The sequence below is a fragment of the Tachyglossus aculeatus genome, chromosome 17 (genome assembly GCF_015852505.1).
Source record: "Tachyglossus aculeatus isolate mTacAcu1 chromosome 17, mTacAcu1.pri, whole genome shotgun sequence".
NCBI classification, from domain to species: domain Eukaryota; kingdom Metazoa; phylum Chordata; class Mammalia; order Monotremata; family Tachyglossidae; genus Tachyglossus; species Tachyglossus aculeatus.
The window spans coordinates 13,995,184-14,012,812 of NC_052082.1; the positions used below are offsets into that span (position 1 = coordinate 13,995,184).

General features: G+C 47.8%; 1 protein-coding gene across 1 annotated transcript; it reads left to right on the forward strand.

Moving 5' to 3' along the window:
* The first annotated feature begins 4,127 nt into the window (after window positions 1–4,127).
* ACTBL2 (actin beta like 2) lies at window positions 4,128–8,508 on the forward strand. Its single transcript, XM_038758790.1, is given in 7 exon segments — window positions 4,128–4,163; window positions 4,568–4,648; window positions 5,473–5,481; window positions 6,885–7,182; window positions 7,185–7,482; window positions 7,759–8,204; window positions 8,207–8,508. Coding segments are annotated over 7 exon segments (1,470 nt in total).
* Window positions 8,509–17,629: the final 9,121 nt, after the last annotated feature.

The following is a 17,629-nucleotide window of genomic DNA, read 5'->3' on the forward strand; positions in this document are numbered from 1 at the left end:
TATGCTCATTTTTGTCCCTGCTCTAGATTCTCTCTCTGTCTCTCCCCACTTGGCTGTCTCTGTCTCTGCTCCACTGAACAGCCTACTGACTCCTCTCCGATCTTCTGTCCGGACAACAGGGCTGGCCGCAGTGGAGGAAAATATGGAAATGGATCCTTGGCCCTGACCTGCTGGGGTTCTAAGCAGCCAGGGTCTGTTTTCCTCAGAAAAGTCACAAATAACTCTAGAAGGAGACAGAAGCAGGGAGAATCAGGTGGGAATCAGCTGCCATGACTGCCAATTCTGGCCCAACTTCCCATTGGCTGGGTGGTCGTGGGCTAGCCCCTTCCCCACCATGGTCCTCAGTTTCTCCATCTATTATTCATGCTTCCCCCGGTCGGCCTCCTAGAAATGGTCACCTATCAGTCAGCCGACTGAGAGCCTATTGTGGGCAGAGCACTGTACTAAGCCCTTAGCACTGTACTAAGATGTCCTAGAGATGTGGCAAGGACAGAAATGATCCTGTTGGAAGTGCTTTCCTGCCTGAGGTAAAGCGGTACTGGGAAACTCCAGCTTGTCATTGGGTCCATTGCCCAAGGTCACTGGTAGCCTTTAGCTGGGTGCGCAGGGAGATGTCCTTCTTTTTTAAAACTAAGATGAACGCCCCTCCTGGCACAAAGGGAAATGAGAGTTTCAAGCAGAGTGACTCAGTTTAGCCAGCTTTTTACCAAAGGAATGTGAATAAGAACGTGGCTCACCCTCTGGGTCCATTACCATCGACAACATCCTTTCCGTTTCTGAAGCGCCCATCCTTAGCTTTAACCTTGAATCCTCCCTCCCCCATATTCAATCAGTCACCAAATCCCCTCAGTTTTCTCTCCACAACATTTCCAGAATCCTCTCCTTCCTCCCCATTCAAGCTGCCCCCACGCCGGTCCGGGCCCTCGTCACATCCCAGCTCCACTACCGCTTCGGCCTCCTCAAGGACCTCCCTGCCTCCGGCCTCTCCCAGGCCCTTCTCTACTCCGCTGCCCCTATCATTTCTCTAAAACATAACAATAATAATAATAATAATAATGACATTTGTTAAGCGCTTACTATGTGCAAAGCATTGTTCTAAGCTCTGGGGGGATACAAGGTGACCAGGTTGTCCCATGCGGGGCTCACAGTCATCATCCCCATTTTACAGATGAGGGAACTGAGGCTCCGAGAAGTTAAGTGACTTGCCCAAGGTCACACAGCAGACATATGGTGGATCTGGGATTTGAACCCATGACCCAGAGCAGAAACTCCTCACCCTGGGCTTCAAGGCTGTCTATCACCTCACCCCCTCCTACCTCACCTCCCTTCTCTCCTTCTACAGCCCACCCCGCACCCTCCGCTCCTCTGCTGCTAATCTCCTCACCATACCTCGTTCTCTCCTGTTGCGCCATCGATCCCCGGCCCACTTCATCCCCCGGGCCTGGAATGCCCTCTCTCTGCCCATCTGCCAAGCTAGCTCTCTTCCTCCCTTCAAGGCCCTACTGAGAGCTCACCTCCTCCAGAAGGCCTTCCCAGACTGAGCCCCTTCCTTCCTCTCCCCCTCGTCCCCCTCTCCGTCCCCCCCATCTTACCTCCTTCCCTTCCCCACAGCACCTGCATATATGTATATATGTTTGTACATATTTATTACTCTATTTATTTTACTTGTACATATCTATTCTATTTATTTTATTTTGTTAGTATGTTTGGTTTTGTTCTCTGTCTCCCCCTTTTAGACTGTGAGCCCACTGTTGGGTAGGGACTGTCTCTATATGTTGCCAACTTGGACTTCCCAAGCGCTTAGTATAGTGCTCTGCACACAGTGAGCGCTCAATAAATACGATTGATGATGATGATCCCTGACTCCAAAGCCCGGGCTCTTTCCACTGAGCCACGCCGCTTCTCTGCACATGAATTGCCAGTCTCAAGGTGACTGCGTCAAGCAGAAATTCCTGACTGTCAGCTTTAAACACGAACACTGAACAGGTCAGTCCCCTAAAGCCCACAGGAAGCCCCAGCAGAACCCTACCAGAGGGCAGGGGTCCAGTAAGTAGGCTTTTTTAGGCATCCTGTCACTCCCTGTCATCTCCCAGACTGCTTTTTGAGCGGCAGAGTGCCTCTGCCATCTACTGGACGCCAGCATACTCACTCGATCGGGTTGGACAAAACAGAACCAACAGAACTGTCAGTCACTCATTTATAACAATAATAATAATAGCATTTATTAAGCGCTTATTACGTGCAAAGCACTGTTCTAAGCTCTGGGGCGGTTACAAGGCGATCAGGTTGTCCCACGGGGGGCTCACAGTCTTAACCCCCATTTTCCAGGTGAGGTAACTGAGGCACAGAGAAGTGAAGTGACTTGCCCAAAGTCACACAGCTAATTGGCAGAGCCGGGATATGAACCCATGACCTCTGACTCCAAAACCCGGGCTCTTTCCACTGAGCCGCGCTGCTTCTCCTTTGATCAGTCGCATTTAATAAGAAAAATAATAATGATGGTGTCTGTTAAGCGCTATGTGCCAAGCATTCATTCATTCATTCATTCAATCGTATTTATTGAGCGCTTACTGTGTGCAGAGCCTGTACTAAGCGCTTGGGAAGTCCAAACTGGCAACATATAGAGACGGTCCCTACCCAACAGCGGGCTCACAGTCTAGAAGGGGGAGGCAGACAGCAAAACAAAACAGATTAACAAAATAAAATAAATAGAATAAATATGTACAAGTAAAATTGAGTAATAAATATGTACAAACATATATACAGGTGCTGCAGGGAGGGGAAGGAGGTAAGGCGGGGGGATGGGGAGGGGAGGAGGGGTGGAGAGAGGAGGGAGCTCAGTGTGGGAAGGCCTCCTGGAGGAGGTGAGCTCTCAGTAGGGCTTTGAATGGAGGAAGAGAGCTAGCTTGGTGGATGTGGGGAGGGAGGGCATTCCAGGCCCGGGGAATGATGTGGGCCGGGGGTCGACGGTGGGACAGGCGAGTCAGAAATGACAGGCAAGAACGAGGCACAAGCACCATTCTAAGCGCTAGGGTACATACAGGATAATTAGGTTGTCCCACGTGGGGCTCACACTTTTAATCCCCATTTTCCAGATGAGGTAACTGACACACAGAGAATAATAATAATGATGATGATGGTATTTGGTAAGCGCTTACTAGGTGCCAAGCACTGTTCTAAGCGCTGAAAGTGAAGTGACTTGCCCAAGGTCACACAGCAGACAAGTGGCAGAGGCGGGATTAGAAGCCACGTCCTCTGTCTCTCAAGCCCGGGCTGTTTCCACTCAGCCACGCTTACTGTGTGTGGCCAGACTGGATCGGACAATGGTGACTGTGAGCCCACTGTTGGGTAGGGACTGTCTCTATATGTTGCCAACTTGCACTTCCCAAGCGCTTAGTACAGTGCTCTGCACACAGTAAGCGCTCAATAAATACGATTGATGATGATGAAAGAGCCCTGGTGAGAAGATGGAGCATCTGAGCTGACAGGTCAGTCAGCTGGTCAGTCAGTCAATTGTACTTATTGAGCGTTTACTGTGTGCAGAGCACCGTACTAAGCACTTGGGAGAGCACAACATAACAATGAACAGACACACTCCCTGCCCATAACAAGCTTACGATCTAGAGGGAGAGACAGATATTAATATAAATAAATAAATTACGGATCTGTGCATATGTGCTGTGGGGCTGGGAGGTAGTTGTCCCCTTGGAAAACACCTGGGCCTGGAGTCAGAGGACCTGAAATCTAATCCTGGCTCTGCCACTTACCTGTTGCATGGCCTTGGGAAAGTCGCTTAACTTCCCCTAGTCTCAGTTTCCTCATCTGTAAAATGGGGATTCAATCATCATTCTCCTACTTAGATTGTAAGTGCCACAGAGAATGTGCTTGACCTGACTGTCTTGTATCCATCCCAGTGCTTAGGACGGCTCTCAGCACAGAGTAAGCTCTTAATAAATACCACAATTGTTTTTATAATTGCTAGGGAACAGGGCATTGGGAAAATGTAATATGATGATGACGATCATTGCAATGCAATAAATAATACTTTAGCCCTCAGGATGCATTGTGAGTTTTTAGTCCACATCTGCTTCCTACACTGAACCGTCAGCTCCTTGAGGGCAGGAATCATGACTGCCAGCTCTATTGCCGTGCCTTCTCTCATAGTGTGGCTCAGTGGAAAGAGCACAGGCTTTAGAGTCAGTGGTCATGGGTTCAAATCCCGGCTCCGCCAGTTGTCAGCTGTGTGACTTTGAGCAAGTCACTTAACTTCTCTGTGCCTCAGTTACCTAATCTGTAAAATGGGGATTGACTGTGAGCCCTCCGTGGGACAACCTGATCACCTTGTAGCCTCCCCAAGGCTTAGAACAGTGCTTTCCACATAGTAAGCACTTAATAAGTGTCATCATTATTATTCTCTCAAGCACTTAGTACAGTTCTCTGCACACAATAAGCACTCAATGAATACCACTGACTGATTGACTGAATAATTGATGAACGGCCTGAGAGCCAGACGGGCCAAAGATCCCTAGACTTCAGGACTCATGCTTATTATCTTTTTTGATTACAGTCAAGTGCCCAGAGAGCACAGAACATCAACATTAAAGAAAAAGAAATTACCAGGGAGTTTTGGAAGCCAGGGGGTTGGAAGGTGGCTCATTCCCTCATCAATCAATCATATTTATTGAGCGCTTACTGTGTGCAGAGCACTGTACTAAGCGATCAGAAGCTCTAGAATGCTACTTCCCAGCTTCAACCAACTCTAGGACCCACTCTCTCAGAGTTCAGCAGTTGGAAGGCACAAGTGATGAGGGTGGCATCCCCTGCACTCCTTCTCCTAAGGACCTGAGTTCTAATCCTGACTCCTCCACTTCTCTGCTGTGTGACCTCGGGAAACTCACTTCTCTTCTCTGGGCTTCAGTTACGTCATCTGTAAAATGGGGATTAAGACTCTGAGCCCCATGTGGGACAGGGACCATGTGCAACAAGATTTGGTTGTATCCACCCCAGCATTTTGCACAGTGCCTGGCACTTAGTAAGCATTTAACAAATATACTGCAATTATTATTATTATTATTATTAGATTTCACAGATGAAAACTAATCACACCAAATTTCCCACAGTTGAATTGGTGTATTCCCTACCTGAGTTGTTCACAGGTTAATGAAAATATTTCTGACATTTCTGAACTCCCCAGTGTGGGTAGCTTCCTTAAGGATTAAGACTGTGTGCCCCATGTGGAACATGGATTGGGTCCAACCTGATTAGCCTGTATTTACCCCAGAACATAGTACAGTGCCTGGCACCTAGTAAGTGCTTCAAAAAAAAAAACAGGAAAAAAATAGAGAGAGAGGCCCATCCTCTGCCAGCACTGACCGAAAGATGCTCAAAACACAGAAGTCCAGGAATCTCTCTCTGGCATGGTCACAGTTCATGTTATTCTGGGCTTAAGCAGGCTCTTATTTCCCGTCATAGGGATTTGAGGTACCTCAAGCCTGCTTTAATTAGGACTCTTTGCATCACCAGTTTGCAGTTGTCACTTCTGTAGCAGGTGTGCTCAATTCATTATTCAATAAATAGGTCATTGTACAAGGAAATGCCAGTTGGCCAAGCTTTGCTCTCATTTGCATTTAAGGAGCTTGCCCAGCCAAAAGAATTCAATGTGAGAGGAAGTAAATGGTTCTATGTTGTTAAGCAGACAAGACATTTAAAGTTATGCAATGAGATTACGGGAAAATTTAATTTAGAATTAAAGCAGGAGAAGGCTGTTTACCAGTCAAATACGAATTCATAATGATCGTGACATTCATTACGGCTTACCCTGTGCTTAAGTTCAAGCTAAAGTTCAAACTGTTCAAGGTTATCAATCTCTGTGTCAATCTATCTTGTTTCCATTTTACAGATGAGGATATTGAAGCCTAGAGAGGGTAAATGACTTGCCCTAGGTCCCACAGCAGAACAGTGAGGGAGCTGGGACTTGAACCCAGGTCTCCTGACTACCGGGGCAGACTCCCTCCACAAGAACATAATCAATCAATCAATCGTACTTATTGAGCGCTTACTGTGTGCAGAGTACTGTACTAAGTGCTTGGGAAGTACAAGTTGGCAACATATAGAGACGGTCCCTACCCAACAGTGGGCTCACAGTCTAGAAGGGGGAGACAGAGAACAAAACAAAACATATTAACAAAATAAATAGAATAGATATGTACAAGTAAAATAAATAGAGTAATAAATATGTACAAACATATACATATATACAGGTGCTGTGGGGAAGGGAAGGAGATAAGTCGGGGGGATGGAGAGGGGAAGGAAGGGGAGAGGAAAGAGGGGGCTCAGTCTGGGAAGGCCTCCTGGAGGAGGTGAGCTCTCAGTAGGGCCTTGAAGGGAGGAAGAGAGTTAGCTTGGCGGATATGGGGAGGGAGGGCATTCCAGGCCAGGGGGATGATGTGGGCTGGGGGTCGACAGCGGGATGGGTAGAACGAGGCACAGTGAGGAGATTAGTGGCAGAGGAGTGGAGGGTGCAGGCTGGGCTGGAGAAGGAGGGAAGGGAGGTGAGGTAGGAGGGGGCGAGGGGATGGACAGCCTTGAAGCCCAGGGTGAGGAGTTTCTGCCTGATGCATAGGTTGATTGGTAGCCACTAACCTCCCTGCTGCCACTGCTACTCCTGCTGTGCCTTGCGGTGTTTTGCGCACAGTAAGCACTCAATAAATACGATTGAGTGAATGAATGCATGGAGGGAGGGAAGGAGGTGGGGATGGAAGCAGGAGAGACCTGGAGGACAGAGAGGAGATGATTGTGCTCCACAGGAGCCTGGGGACAAACCATAGTGTCAGAGGGGAGATGGAACTCCAGAAGCCAGACCAAGATAGTGTGGGGCTGTCCAGGAATGTCTCATCCTCGACTCCACCCCAAAACCAGAAATTGGTGGCAGCCCAACTCCTCCCCGCCGCCTCTGGCTTCCCTGGCCTCTGATAGCAGGCTCAGGGGGCCTTTCAAGGTGGCCATCCACACAACTTCTCTCAGGTAGGACCCAGACCGGCTCGCCCTCAGTGCCCCCATCTCGGGCTCTGACCAGCGCCGAGGTGACCACCCTGGTGGTGGACAATGGGTCAGGGGTGTGCAAGGCCGGCTTCGGGGGTGATGCCATCCCATGGGCCATATTCCCATCCCTCGTGGGGCGGACCTGGCAGCAGGGGTGCTGGTGGACATGGGCCAGAGGGACAGCTAGGTGGGCGATGAGGCTCAGAGAAAGCATGGCATCCTACGCCTCCTCTGCCCCATCAAGCATGGCATGGTGACCAGCTGGGGTGACATGGAGGCCCTGTGGCACCACACCTTCTACAACAAGTTGTGGACGGCACCCGAGGACCACCCGGTCCTGCTGTCCGAGGCCGTCCGCAACCGCAAGAAGATGGCGCAGGTCATGTTTGAGGCCTTTGGCGTGCCCACCCTGTACGTGGCCATCCAGGCCATGCTCGCCCTCGAGAAGCAGCATGGCTCAGTGGAAAGAGCCCGGACTTGGGAGTCAGAGGTCATGGGTTCAAATCCCAGCTCTGTCAATTGTCAGCTGTGCGACTTTGGGCAAGTCACTTAACTTCTCTGTGCCTCAGTTACCTCATCTGTAAATGGGGATTAAGACTGTGAGCCCCCTGTGGGACAACCTGATCACCTTGTAACTTCCCCAGCGCTTAGAACAGGGCTTTGCACATAGTAAGTGCTTAATAAATGCCATTATTATTATTATTATTATTATTGTTATTATGCTTCTGGTCGTACCACGGGGATCGTGCTGAACTCTGGCGATGGTGTCACCCATGCAGTGCCTATCTACGAGGGCTACGCACTGCCCCACACCATGCTGTGGCTGGACCTGGCGAGACTCAGCCTGACCGATCACCTTGCCCAGCTACTGACCGAGCAGGGCCAGAGCTTCGCCACCTCAGCCGAGAAAGAAATCTTGCATGATGTCAAGGAGAAGCTGTGCTACGTGGCCCTGGACTTCGAGCGGGAGTTGGCAGGCAGCGGGGCCGGCCCCAGGGCGCCTCTGGAACACAGCTACAAGCTCCCAGATGGGCGGCTCATCACCGTGGGCAGTGAGCACTTCCGCTGCCCAGAAGCCATCTTCCAGCTGGCCTTGCTGGACCTCGAGTGCAGCGACCTCCACAAGACCCCCTTCGGCTCCATCGTGAAGTGTGACGTGGACCTCTCAGGGTCCTCTATGCCAACACTGTGCTGCCTGGTGGCAGCACCCTGTATCCAGGCCTCGCGGGTCAACTGAACAAGGAGTTGGCCGCCCTGGCCCCCGGCACCATGAAAATCCAGATCATCGCCCCTCCGGAATGCAAGTATTCCGTCTGGATCGAAGGGTCCATCCTGGCCTCTTTGTCCACCTTCCAGCAGATGTGGATCAGCAGGCAGGAGGATGACGAGGTGGGTCCCCCCCCCATCGTCCACAGGAAATGCTTCCAAAGGCCATCGTTGCACTTCCCATGTGGCTCGGGCATTTAGGGGGTACCGGGGTGCGGCCGCCCCACCAATTCTGCATCTGGAGTAAATAGTCCACTCTTCTCCAGGAACGAGTCCAGCAGCGATGTCATCTGCCCGGACACGGGCATCGACATTCGACTTCTCCTAATTTAAAATCTACCTGTACTCCCCAAGCGCTTAGTACAGTGCTCTGCACACAGTAAGTGCTCAATAAATGATTGAATGAATGAATAATAATAATAATTGTGGTATTTGCTTAACTCTTACTATATGCCAGGCACTCTATTAAGTATTGGGGTGGATACAAGCAAATCGGGTTGAACACAGTCCCTGTCCCACGTGGAGCTCACAATCTCAATCCCCACTTTACAGACGAGGTAACTGAGGCACAGAGAAGTTAAGTGATTTGCCCCAGGTCATGCAGCAAAGTGGCAGAACAGGATTAGAACCCATGACCACTGACTCCCAGGACTATTTTCTATCCACTACACCATGCTGCTTCTCTGAAGGGTACTCTACTGGATGGGGTTTGGCCCCGTGCTGGGAAACAATAATACTTGGGGTATTTGTTAAGCACATATATGTGCCAAGTACTGCATGAAGCGATGGAGTTAGAAGCACGATAGGCTGGTATCTTAGTTGGGATGGAAGCCAGGCATCTAATCTCTGTAATACAGATGAGGAAAGCAAGGCATAGAGGAGTTAATTAACTTGCCCAAGACAATAATAATAATCAATCAATCAATCGTATTTATTGAGCGCTTACTGTGTACAGAGCACTGTACTAAGCGCTTGGGAAGTACAAGTCGGCAACACATAGAGACAGTCCCTACCCAACAGCGGGCTCACAGTCGAGAAGGGGGAGACAGAGAACAAAACCAAACATACTCACAAAATAAAATAAATAGAATAGATATGTGTAAGATAAATAAATAGAGTAATAAATATGTACAAACATATATACATATATACAGGTGCTGTGGGGAAGGGAAGGAGGAGAGATGGGGGAGATGGAGCGGGAGACGAGGGGGAGAGGAAGGAAGAGGCTCAGTCTGGAAAGGCCTCCTGGAGGAGGTGAGCTCTCAGTAGGGCCTTGAAGGGAATAATAATAATAATAATGGTATTTGTTAAGCGCTTACTATGAGTCAAGCACTATTCTAAGTGCTGGAGTAGATACTAGCTAATCAGGTTAGCTGTCAAGCACTGTTCTAAGCACTGGGGTAGACACAAGATAATTAGGTCGGACACAGCCATTGTCCCGCATGGGGCCCACAGTCTACATAGGAAGAGGAAGAGGTATTGAATCCCCCTTTTACAGTTGAGGAAACTGAGGTACAGAGTGACTTGCTCAAGGTCACCCAACAGGCTAGTGGAGAAGCCAGGATTAGAACCCAGGCCTCTGGCTCCTAGGCCTGTGCTCTTTCCACTGGGCCACACTGATTCTACGGCAGTCCCCATTTTCAATAGCTCTGCATTTTCAACGTATCACTAAGAATTGAAAAGTGTAGTTGCTCCCTTAATATGTAATATTGAATTGCTTTTCAAAACCCACCTGTTTCACTACTCAGGTTCTCGAGGTTCTAAGGTAGAAATGATTACTGGTCTCGTTTTAAAATGATGGAGTCTATGGATTTTGTTTCATAAAGAGGTTACGTACAAGGTGGCATTCTTCAGTGAGAGAGTTATCCAGTCATTATTTTTCACTTACACACTTTCACACCAGAATCTACATTCTATGAGTGCCGTTCCTTAGAAGTATATCCAGACGAAGATCACGTCTTTTTGGTCCATTAGGATTTAGTGACACAAAAACATCACTGTCACATCCCTGTCATAATTTGTTCTAGCAGATTTAGCCGGATTCTCTCAAGAGTAGTTTTTCAGAATTCCCTTCAACACAGCTTTTTTGGAAATTATTCTTGTTCCATGCAAGACCAGCAAAACTGCTTTAAAGATCCTCCTTTAAAGGCATCAATTATTTTGCTTCATAATAGAGGGTTCTAATTCGCAATTTTGAAAAACCAATATTTACCCTAACCTACATTGGAATTTCCTTTCAATATAATACCAGATTATCTGGTGCTTTTAATCCTTCAAGTACGTTATTTCTTTTAAGATGATGAGATGCATTTCAGTGTTGATTATTTGGAAAGTTACGGTCCTCGAAGAAGAGATTCTAGGGGAGTTTATCTCGTCTCAATCATCCATTCAATTGTATTTATTGAGCACTTACTTTGTGCAAAGCACTGTACTAAGCACTTGGGGGAGTACAATATAACAATAAACAGACATGTTCCCTGCCCACAGTGAGCTTACAGTCTAGAGGGGGAAACAGACACTTGCTGTGCTGTGGGGCACCAGTAGTAATAGTAGCCACACAGCAGGAGCAATAATGGTAGTAAGGGCATTTATTAAGTGCTTATTATGTGCAAAGCACTGCCCTGGGCAATGGAAAATAATATCCTCATGAGAATCATTCCACTCCTCCAGGAGCTCATAATCTTAGGATTAAAGTGGGGAGAAAGGACAGGTACATAAGGACAGAAGAAAGAACAAAAGAAAATATCCCCCTCTAAAGGGTAAGCTCTCCTTGTGCAGGGAATGCATCTATCGACTCCATTATATTTTTATCTCCCAAGTGCTTAATACAGCATTGTGCCCACAGTTAAACGCTCAATAAATAAGAATGATTGATTGACAAAGACACTTCAAGTGAAAACACACAGAGCAAACAAAAGCAGTCAGGTACTATGGTCGGCAGAGCAGAGGTATGTGCTCTTCACGGCTCGAAGACGTCACAGCCAACCCGAATCTCAAAATAGATGGGGAGACTTGATGCCACTAGCAGTGAGACATTCCTCTCCTATGTGGTTGGAGAGACGAGTGTGGAACGGACAAAGAGCGAGGATCCAGAATCCTCGACTGGGGCATAAACAAAGCTTTGATCGGCCTTCTTCCTTTGTGCCCATCATCGCTGTTTCTCCTCAGCCAGACTCTCCATTGGTTTGCCAGAATCCACAGCCCTAAGGTCCTCCTCTTACCCTAATATGTTTTGGCTCAGTGGAGCCCAGAAGAGTTGGGTTGGCCATTCTGAAGGGATAAGGAACGGCACTCAGGCCTCTCTCTGTGCTTTCTGGGTGCTAAGCACTGGGATAAATAGAAGCTCATCAGATTGGATGCCGTCCCTAGTCTACCCAATACCCATAGTATAAGAGAAGGGAAAAACAAGTTTTTTATCCCCATTTTACAGTTGAGAAAACAAGCCCAGAGAGGTAAAATGACTTGTCCAAGGTCACACAGCGGGCAGGTGGCCGAGCCAGAACTAGAACCCAGGTCTCCCAACTCCCAGGCCTCTACTCTTTCCACTAGACCACGCTACCCTTGGTATCGGTGGATAGATATATTTGCCTGATGATGTTTCTGATAGTTGAAATGCTTCATAGACATTTTGATTCTCCCACATGGCATCTCTGGGTCCTTTATTCACCCTGGCCTCGGCATTTGTGTACGTATCCACAATATCTTTTAATGACTATCCCCTGTCTAAACTGCAAGCTCCCTTATACTGTACTCTCCCATGCACAAAGTAAGCACTCAATAAATGATACAGTGATTAATCATAGTTATCATAAAAAGCACTGGCCCAAGGCACCCAAGGTGATGAAAATGCCCTAAAATCCCTGAATAAACCCCTTGACAAGCCTGGAAAGGGGGCAGCTTCTCAGCCTCCCTCTAATAATAGTAATAATTGCGGTATTTGTTAAGTGCTTGCCACGTGCCAGGCAATGTACTGAGCACTGGGGTAGATACAAATTTGTCAAGTTGGACACAGCCTCTGTCCCGCATGGGGCTCACAGTCTTAATTCCATTTTTACAGGTGAGGGATTTAATCTCATGTAGCTCAGCCTGGGTGAGGCAGGATGGGACACGGGCGAGGTGGGATGGGGAGGGGATTGGGCAGGGATGGAGGAGGATGCTGCTGAAATCCCTGCCAACTCAACTATTCTTCCCCGCCCTTCCCCTCCGTCGTGTCCAAGAGCCGCCACAGCCCCCAGGATTTTGGCCACCCTGGGAGCAGACATTCATTCATTCATTCAATCATATTTATTGAGCGCTTACTGTGTGCAGAGCACTGTACTAGGCACTTGGGAAGTACAAGTTGGCAACATATAGAGACAGTCCCTACCAAACAGCGGGCTCATAGTCTAGAAGGGGGAGACAGACAACAAAACAAAACATATTAACAAAATAAAATAAATAGAATAGTATCTCTTTAGATGGGCTTCCTCAGAAAAACAGCATCTAAGGGTCAAATGGGACCGTCCAGCGATTTGAATGGTCCAAGCTCTCCGGACACATTGCTAGCACTTCCAAGATTTACTTAAATTACAATAAACAATCTAGGCCAGACCCTAATATTTTTAAACTCAAGATCTTGGCTGTGCTGATCTGCAAAGTCACAGGTTGTGGGAGTGTGAACCTTGTGGTAATCGACTTGTAGCCTGTGGATCCTGGTTTGAGCAACCCCAATAATAATAATAATAATAATTTTGGTATTTGTTAAGTGCTTACTATGTGCAAAGCACTGTTTTAAGTGCTGGGGAGGATACAAGGTGATCAGATTGTCCCACGTGGGGCTCACAATCTTCATCCCCATTTTACAGATGAGGTAACTGAGGCACAGAGAAGCTAAGTGACTTACTCAAAGTCACACAGCTGACAAGCGGCAGAGCCGGGATTTGAACCCATGACCTCTGACTCCCAAGCCCGGGATCAATACTGTCCTGAAGGTGCCCCCAGGGACTTCCAGTCCCTGTTATTGTTGTTGCTCCATGGTGCTCCTCAACAGTGCTCCTCAGCAGTGCCCCCGCCCACTAGTGAAGCAGCGTGGCTTAGTGGAAAGAGCCCAGGCTTGGGAGTCAGAGGTTGTGGGTTCTAATCCCGGCTCTGCCACTTGTCAGCTGTGTGACTTTGGGCAAGTCACTTCACTTCTCTGTGCCTCAGTTACCTCATCTGTAAAATGGGAATTAAGACTGTGAGCCTCACGTGGGAACACCTGATTACCTTGTATTCATTCATTCAATCATATTTATTGAGCACTTACTGTGTGCAGAGCACTGTACGAAGCGCTTGGGAAGTGCAAGTTGGCAACATATACAGATGGACCCTACCTAACAACGGGCTCACAGTCTAGAAGGGGGAGACAAGCAACAAAACAAAACATGTAGACAGGTGTCAAAACCATTAGAATAAATAGAATTATAGCTATATGCACATCATTAATAAAATAAAGAGTTGTAAATATGTACAAGTAAAATAAATAGAGTAATAATATGTACAAATATATACAAGTGCTGTGGGGATTGGAAGGAGGAAGGGCAGGGGAGGAGGAGAGGAAAAAGGGGGGCTCAGTCTGGGATCTCCCCCAGCACTTAGAACGGTGCTTGGCACATAGTAAGTACTTAACATATGCTTAACAAATGCTTAACATGCTTAAAATACGATTGGTTGATTAACAAATACCATCATCATCATCATCAGTGCCCGAGCTCCAGTGATCTTGCCCCTTCCCCTAGTTAAACCAGTCTTTATTATCCCAGAAGCAGCGTGGCTCAGTGGAAAAGAGCCCGGGCTTTGGAGTCAGAGGTCATGGGTTCTAATCCCGGCTCTGCCACTTGTCAGCTGTGTGACTTTGGGCAAGTCACTTCACTTCTCTGGGCCTCAGTTCCCTCATCTGTAAAATGGGGATGAAGACTGTGAGCCCCACGTGGGACAACCTCATGACCTTGTATCCCCCCAGCGCTTAGAACAGTGCTTTGCACATAGTAAGTGCTTAATAAATGCCATCATTATTATTATTGTTATTATTATTATTAGAGAAGCAGCGTGGCTCAGTGGAAAGAGCCCGGGCTTTGGAGTCAGAGGTCGTGGGTTCAAATCCCGGCTCCACCGCTCGTCAGCTGTGTGACTTTGGGCAAGTCACTTAACTTCTCTGGGCCTCTGTTACCTCATCTGTAAAATGGGGATTAAGACTGTGAGCCCCACATGCGGCAACCTGATCACCTTGTAAATTCCCCAGTGCTTAGAACAGTGCTCTGCACATAGTAAGCGCTTAATAAATGCCATTATTATTATTATTATTATCCCAGCCCCCAATGCTGCCCCTGAAGAGGCCTCTGACAGTGAGCAATCTCTGACAATTCTGCTCCAAACAGTGTCCCTGCTCCTCCCTCGATTTTCCCTCCAACTCTATGTCCAGTTCCTGCCAATCCACCAGACTATTCTGCCCCTATTGCCACGGATACCCAGGCTCCACTGACCTTGCCATAAACGCTGTCCCTCCTTTGCTCCCAATAATTGTGGGGGCATTCATTAAGCGCTTACTATGTGCCAGGCATCGCTCTAAGCACTGAGGTGGATACAAGCGAATCGGGTTGAACACATTCCCTGTCCCGCACAGGGCTCACAGTCTCAATCTCCTTTTTACAGGAGAGGTAAATGAGGCCCAGAGGAGTGAAGTGACTTGCCCAAGGTCACACTGCAGACAGGGGGCAGAGCCGGGATTAGAACCCACTACCTTCTGACTCCGAGGCCCATACTCAATCCACTAGACCACTAGATCTCAAAGATGCCCAATCCCTGTGGGTATGAAGCAGTGTGGAATAGTGGTTATAGCATGGGCCTAAGAGTCAGAAGGTCATGGGTTTTAATCCCAGCTCTGCCACTTGTCTGCTGTGTGACCTTGGGCCAGTCACTTCACTCTTCTGTGCCTCAGTTACCTCATCTATAATGGAGATTGATACTGTGAGCCTCACTTGGGACAGGAACGGTGTCCAACTCAATTTGCCTGTATCCTGGAAAATAGTAGGCATCTAACAAATTCCATCATCGTTATCATTAGGGGTCCTAGAGAGTCTACAGTTGTCATCCTGGGAGTGCCAGAATCAGCCTTCCAGGGGGCCAAAGGGAGCCCTCCGAGAGGGCCATAGGTGCTCCTGAGGTAGATAACAGCAGGCTCAGATATAAGCCTGTTGTGGGCAGGGATTATCTCTCTTTATTGCTGTATTGTACTTTCCAAGCGCTTAGTACAGTGCTCTGCACACAGTAAGTACTCAATAAATACGATTGAATGAATGAATGAATGAAGAGACCATCTGCTCCCCAGAAGGCAGCCGGCCCTGTCAGAGCAGCTAAGGACAAGGAGGGGAAAAACGTCACATTGCCCTTAGACGCAGACCTCCAGGGCATTGGGGGAGTATGGTCTTAGTCCGTCAATAGTATTTACTGAGTGCATGCTCTGTGCAGAGCGCTGTACTATGCATTTGGAAGAGTACAATATAACAGACATACTCCCTGCCCACAACGAGCTTACAGTCTAGAGGGGGAGACGGACATTAATAGAAATAACTAAATTACAGATATGTGGGTAAGTGCTGTGGGGCTGGGAGAGGGGATGGATAAAGGGAGCAAGTCGGGGCGATGCAGAAGAGAGGGGAAGAAAAGGAAAAAAGGGCTTAGTCAAGCCCTTATATTGAAAGAGATGTGCCTTCAATAAGGCTTTGAAGTGGGAGAGAGTAATTATTAATAATAATAATAATAATTAATAACTATGGTATTTGTTAATAATAATAATGTTGGGATTTGTTAAGTGCTTACTATGTGCCAAGCACTGTTCTAAGCATTAGGGTAGATACAAGGTAATCAGGTTGTCCCACATGGGGCTCACAGTCTTCATCCCCATTTTACAGATGAGGGAACTGGGCAGAGAAGTTAAGTGACTTGCCCAGGGTCACACAGCTGACAAATAGTGGAGGCAGGATTAGAACCCATGACCTCTGGCTCCTCAGCCTGTGCTCTTTCTACTGAGCCACGCTGTGAGAGCTTACTATGTGCCAGGCACGTTCTGAGCTCTGGGGTAGATACAAGCAAATTAGGTTGGACACAGTCCCTGTCCCACATACGGCTCACAGTCTTAATACCCATTTTACAGTTGAGGGAACTGAGGCACAGAGAAGTTAAGTGAATTACCCAGGGTCAAACAACAGACAAGTGGTGGAGCTGGTATGCGAACTCATGACCTTCTGACTCCCAGGGCCATGGTCTATCCATGCTGCTTCTCATTATTGTCTGTCAAATGTAAGGAGGGAGGTTGGTCTAGGCCAGAGGCAATATGTAGACTGTAAGCTCACTGTGGGCAGGAAACAAATCTGCTTAGTGTTATATTGTACTTTCCCAAGTGCTTAGTATGGTGCTCTGCACACAGTAAGTGCTCAATAAATGCTATGGAATGAATGAATGAAAGGACGTGAGTGAGAGGTCAGCGGCGAGATAGCAATAGGCCCTACTGAGAGCTCACCTACTCCAGGAGGCCTTCCCAGACTGAGCCCCTTCCTTCCTCTCCCCCTCATCCCCCCTCTCCATCCCCCCATCTTACCTCCTTCCCTTCCCCACAGCACCTGTATACATGTATATATGTTTGTACATATTTGTTACTCTATTTATTTTACTTGTACATATCTATTCTATTTATTTTATTTTGTTAGTATGTTTGGTTTTGTTCTCTGTCTCCCCCTTTTAGTCTGTGAGCCCACTGCTGGGTAGGGACTGTCTCTATATGTTGCCAACTTGTACTTCCCAAGCGCTTAGTACAGTGCTCTGCACACAGTAAGCGCTCGATAAATACGATTGATGATGATGAATAGGCAGCAATCCATAGCAGCTCAGTGCCCCCGGCATTCATGGCCAATCCTACAGGTCCCAGAGGGAGCCCCTGCATACTGCAAGCTGAAGCCCAGATTTCCCTGCCTCTGGTGTGCACCATTTAATCGTTTATTCATTCAGTCATATTTATCGAGTGCTTACTGTGTGCAAAGTACTGAATTAAACGCTTGGAAGAGTACAATAAAACAACAAACAGATACAACAACCTCACAGTCTGGGGGAGACAGACATTAATAAATGTAAATAAATTACATATATATATATATTCCCAGCCCTCCTGCAGCTTCTGACTCATCAACTGCTTCTCCTCCTCACCGAATCCGGCTGGCTTCCATCTCCTCCCTTCCTCAGTTCTCACTGCTGCAGCTCTGCCTCTCCTCTGCCTCGTGCTTCCCACCACCGCCCCCCACACACAGACACC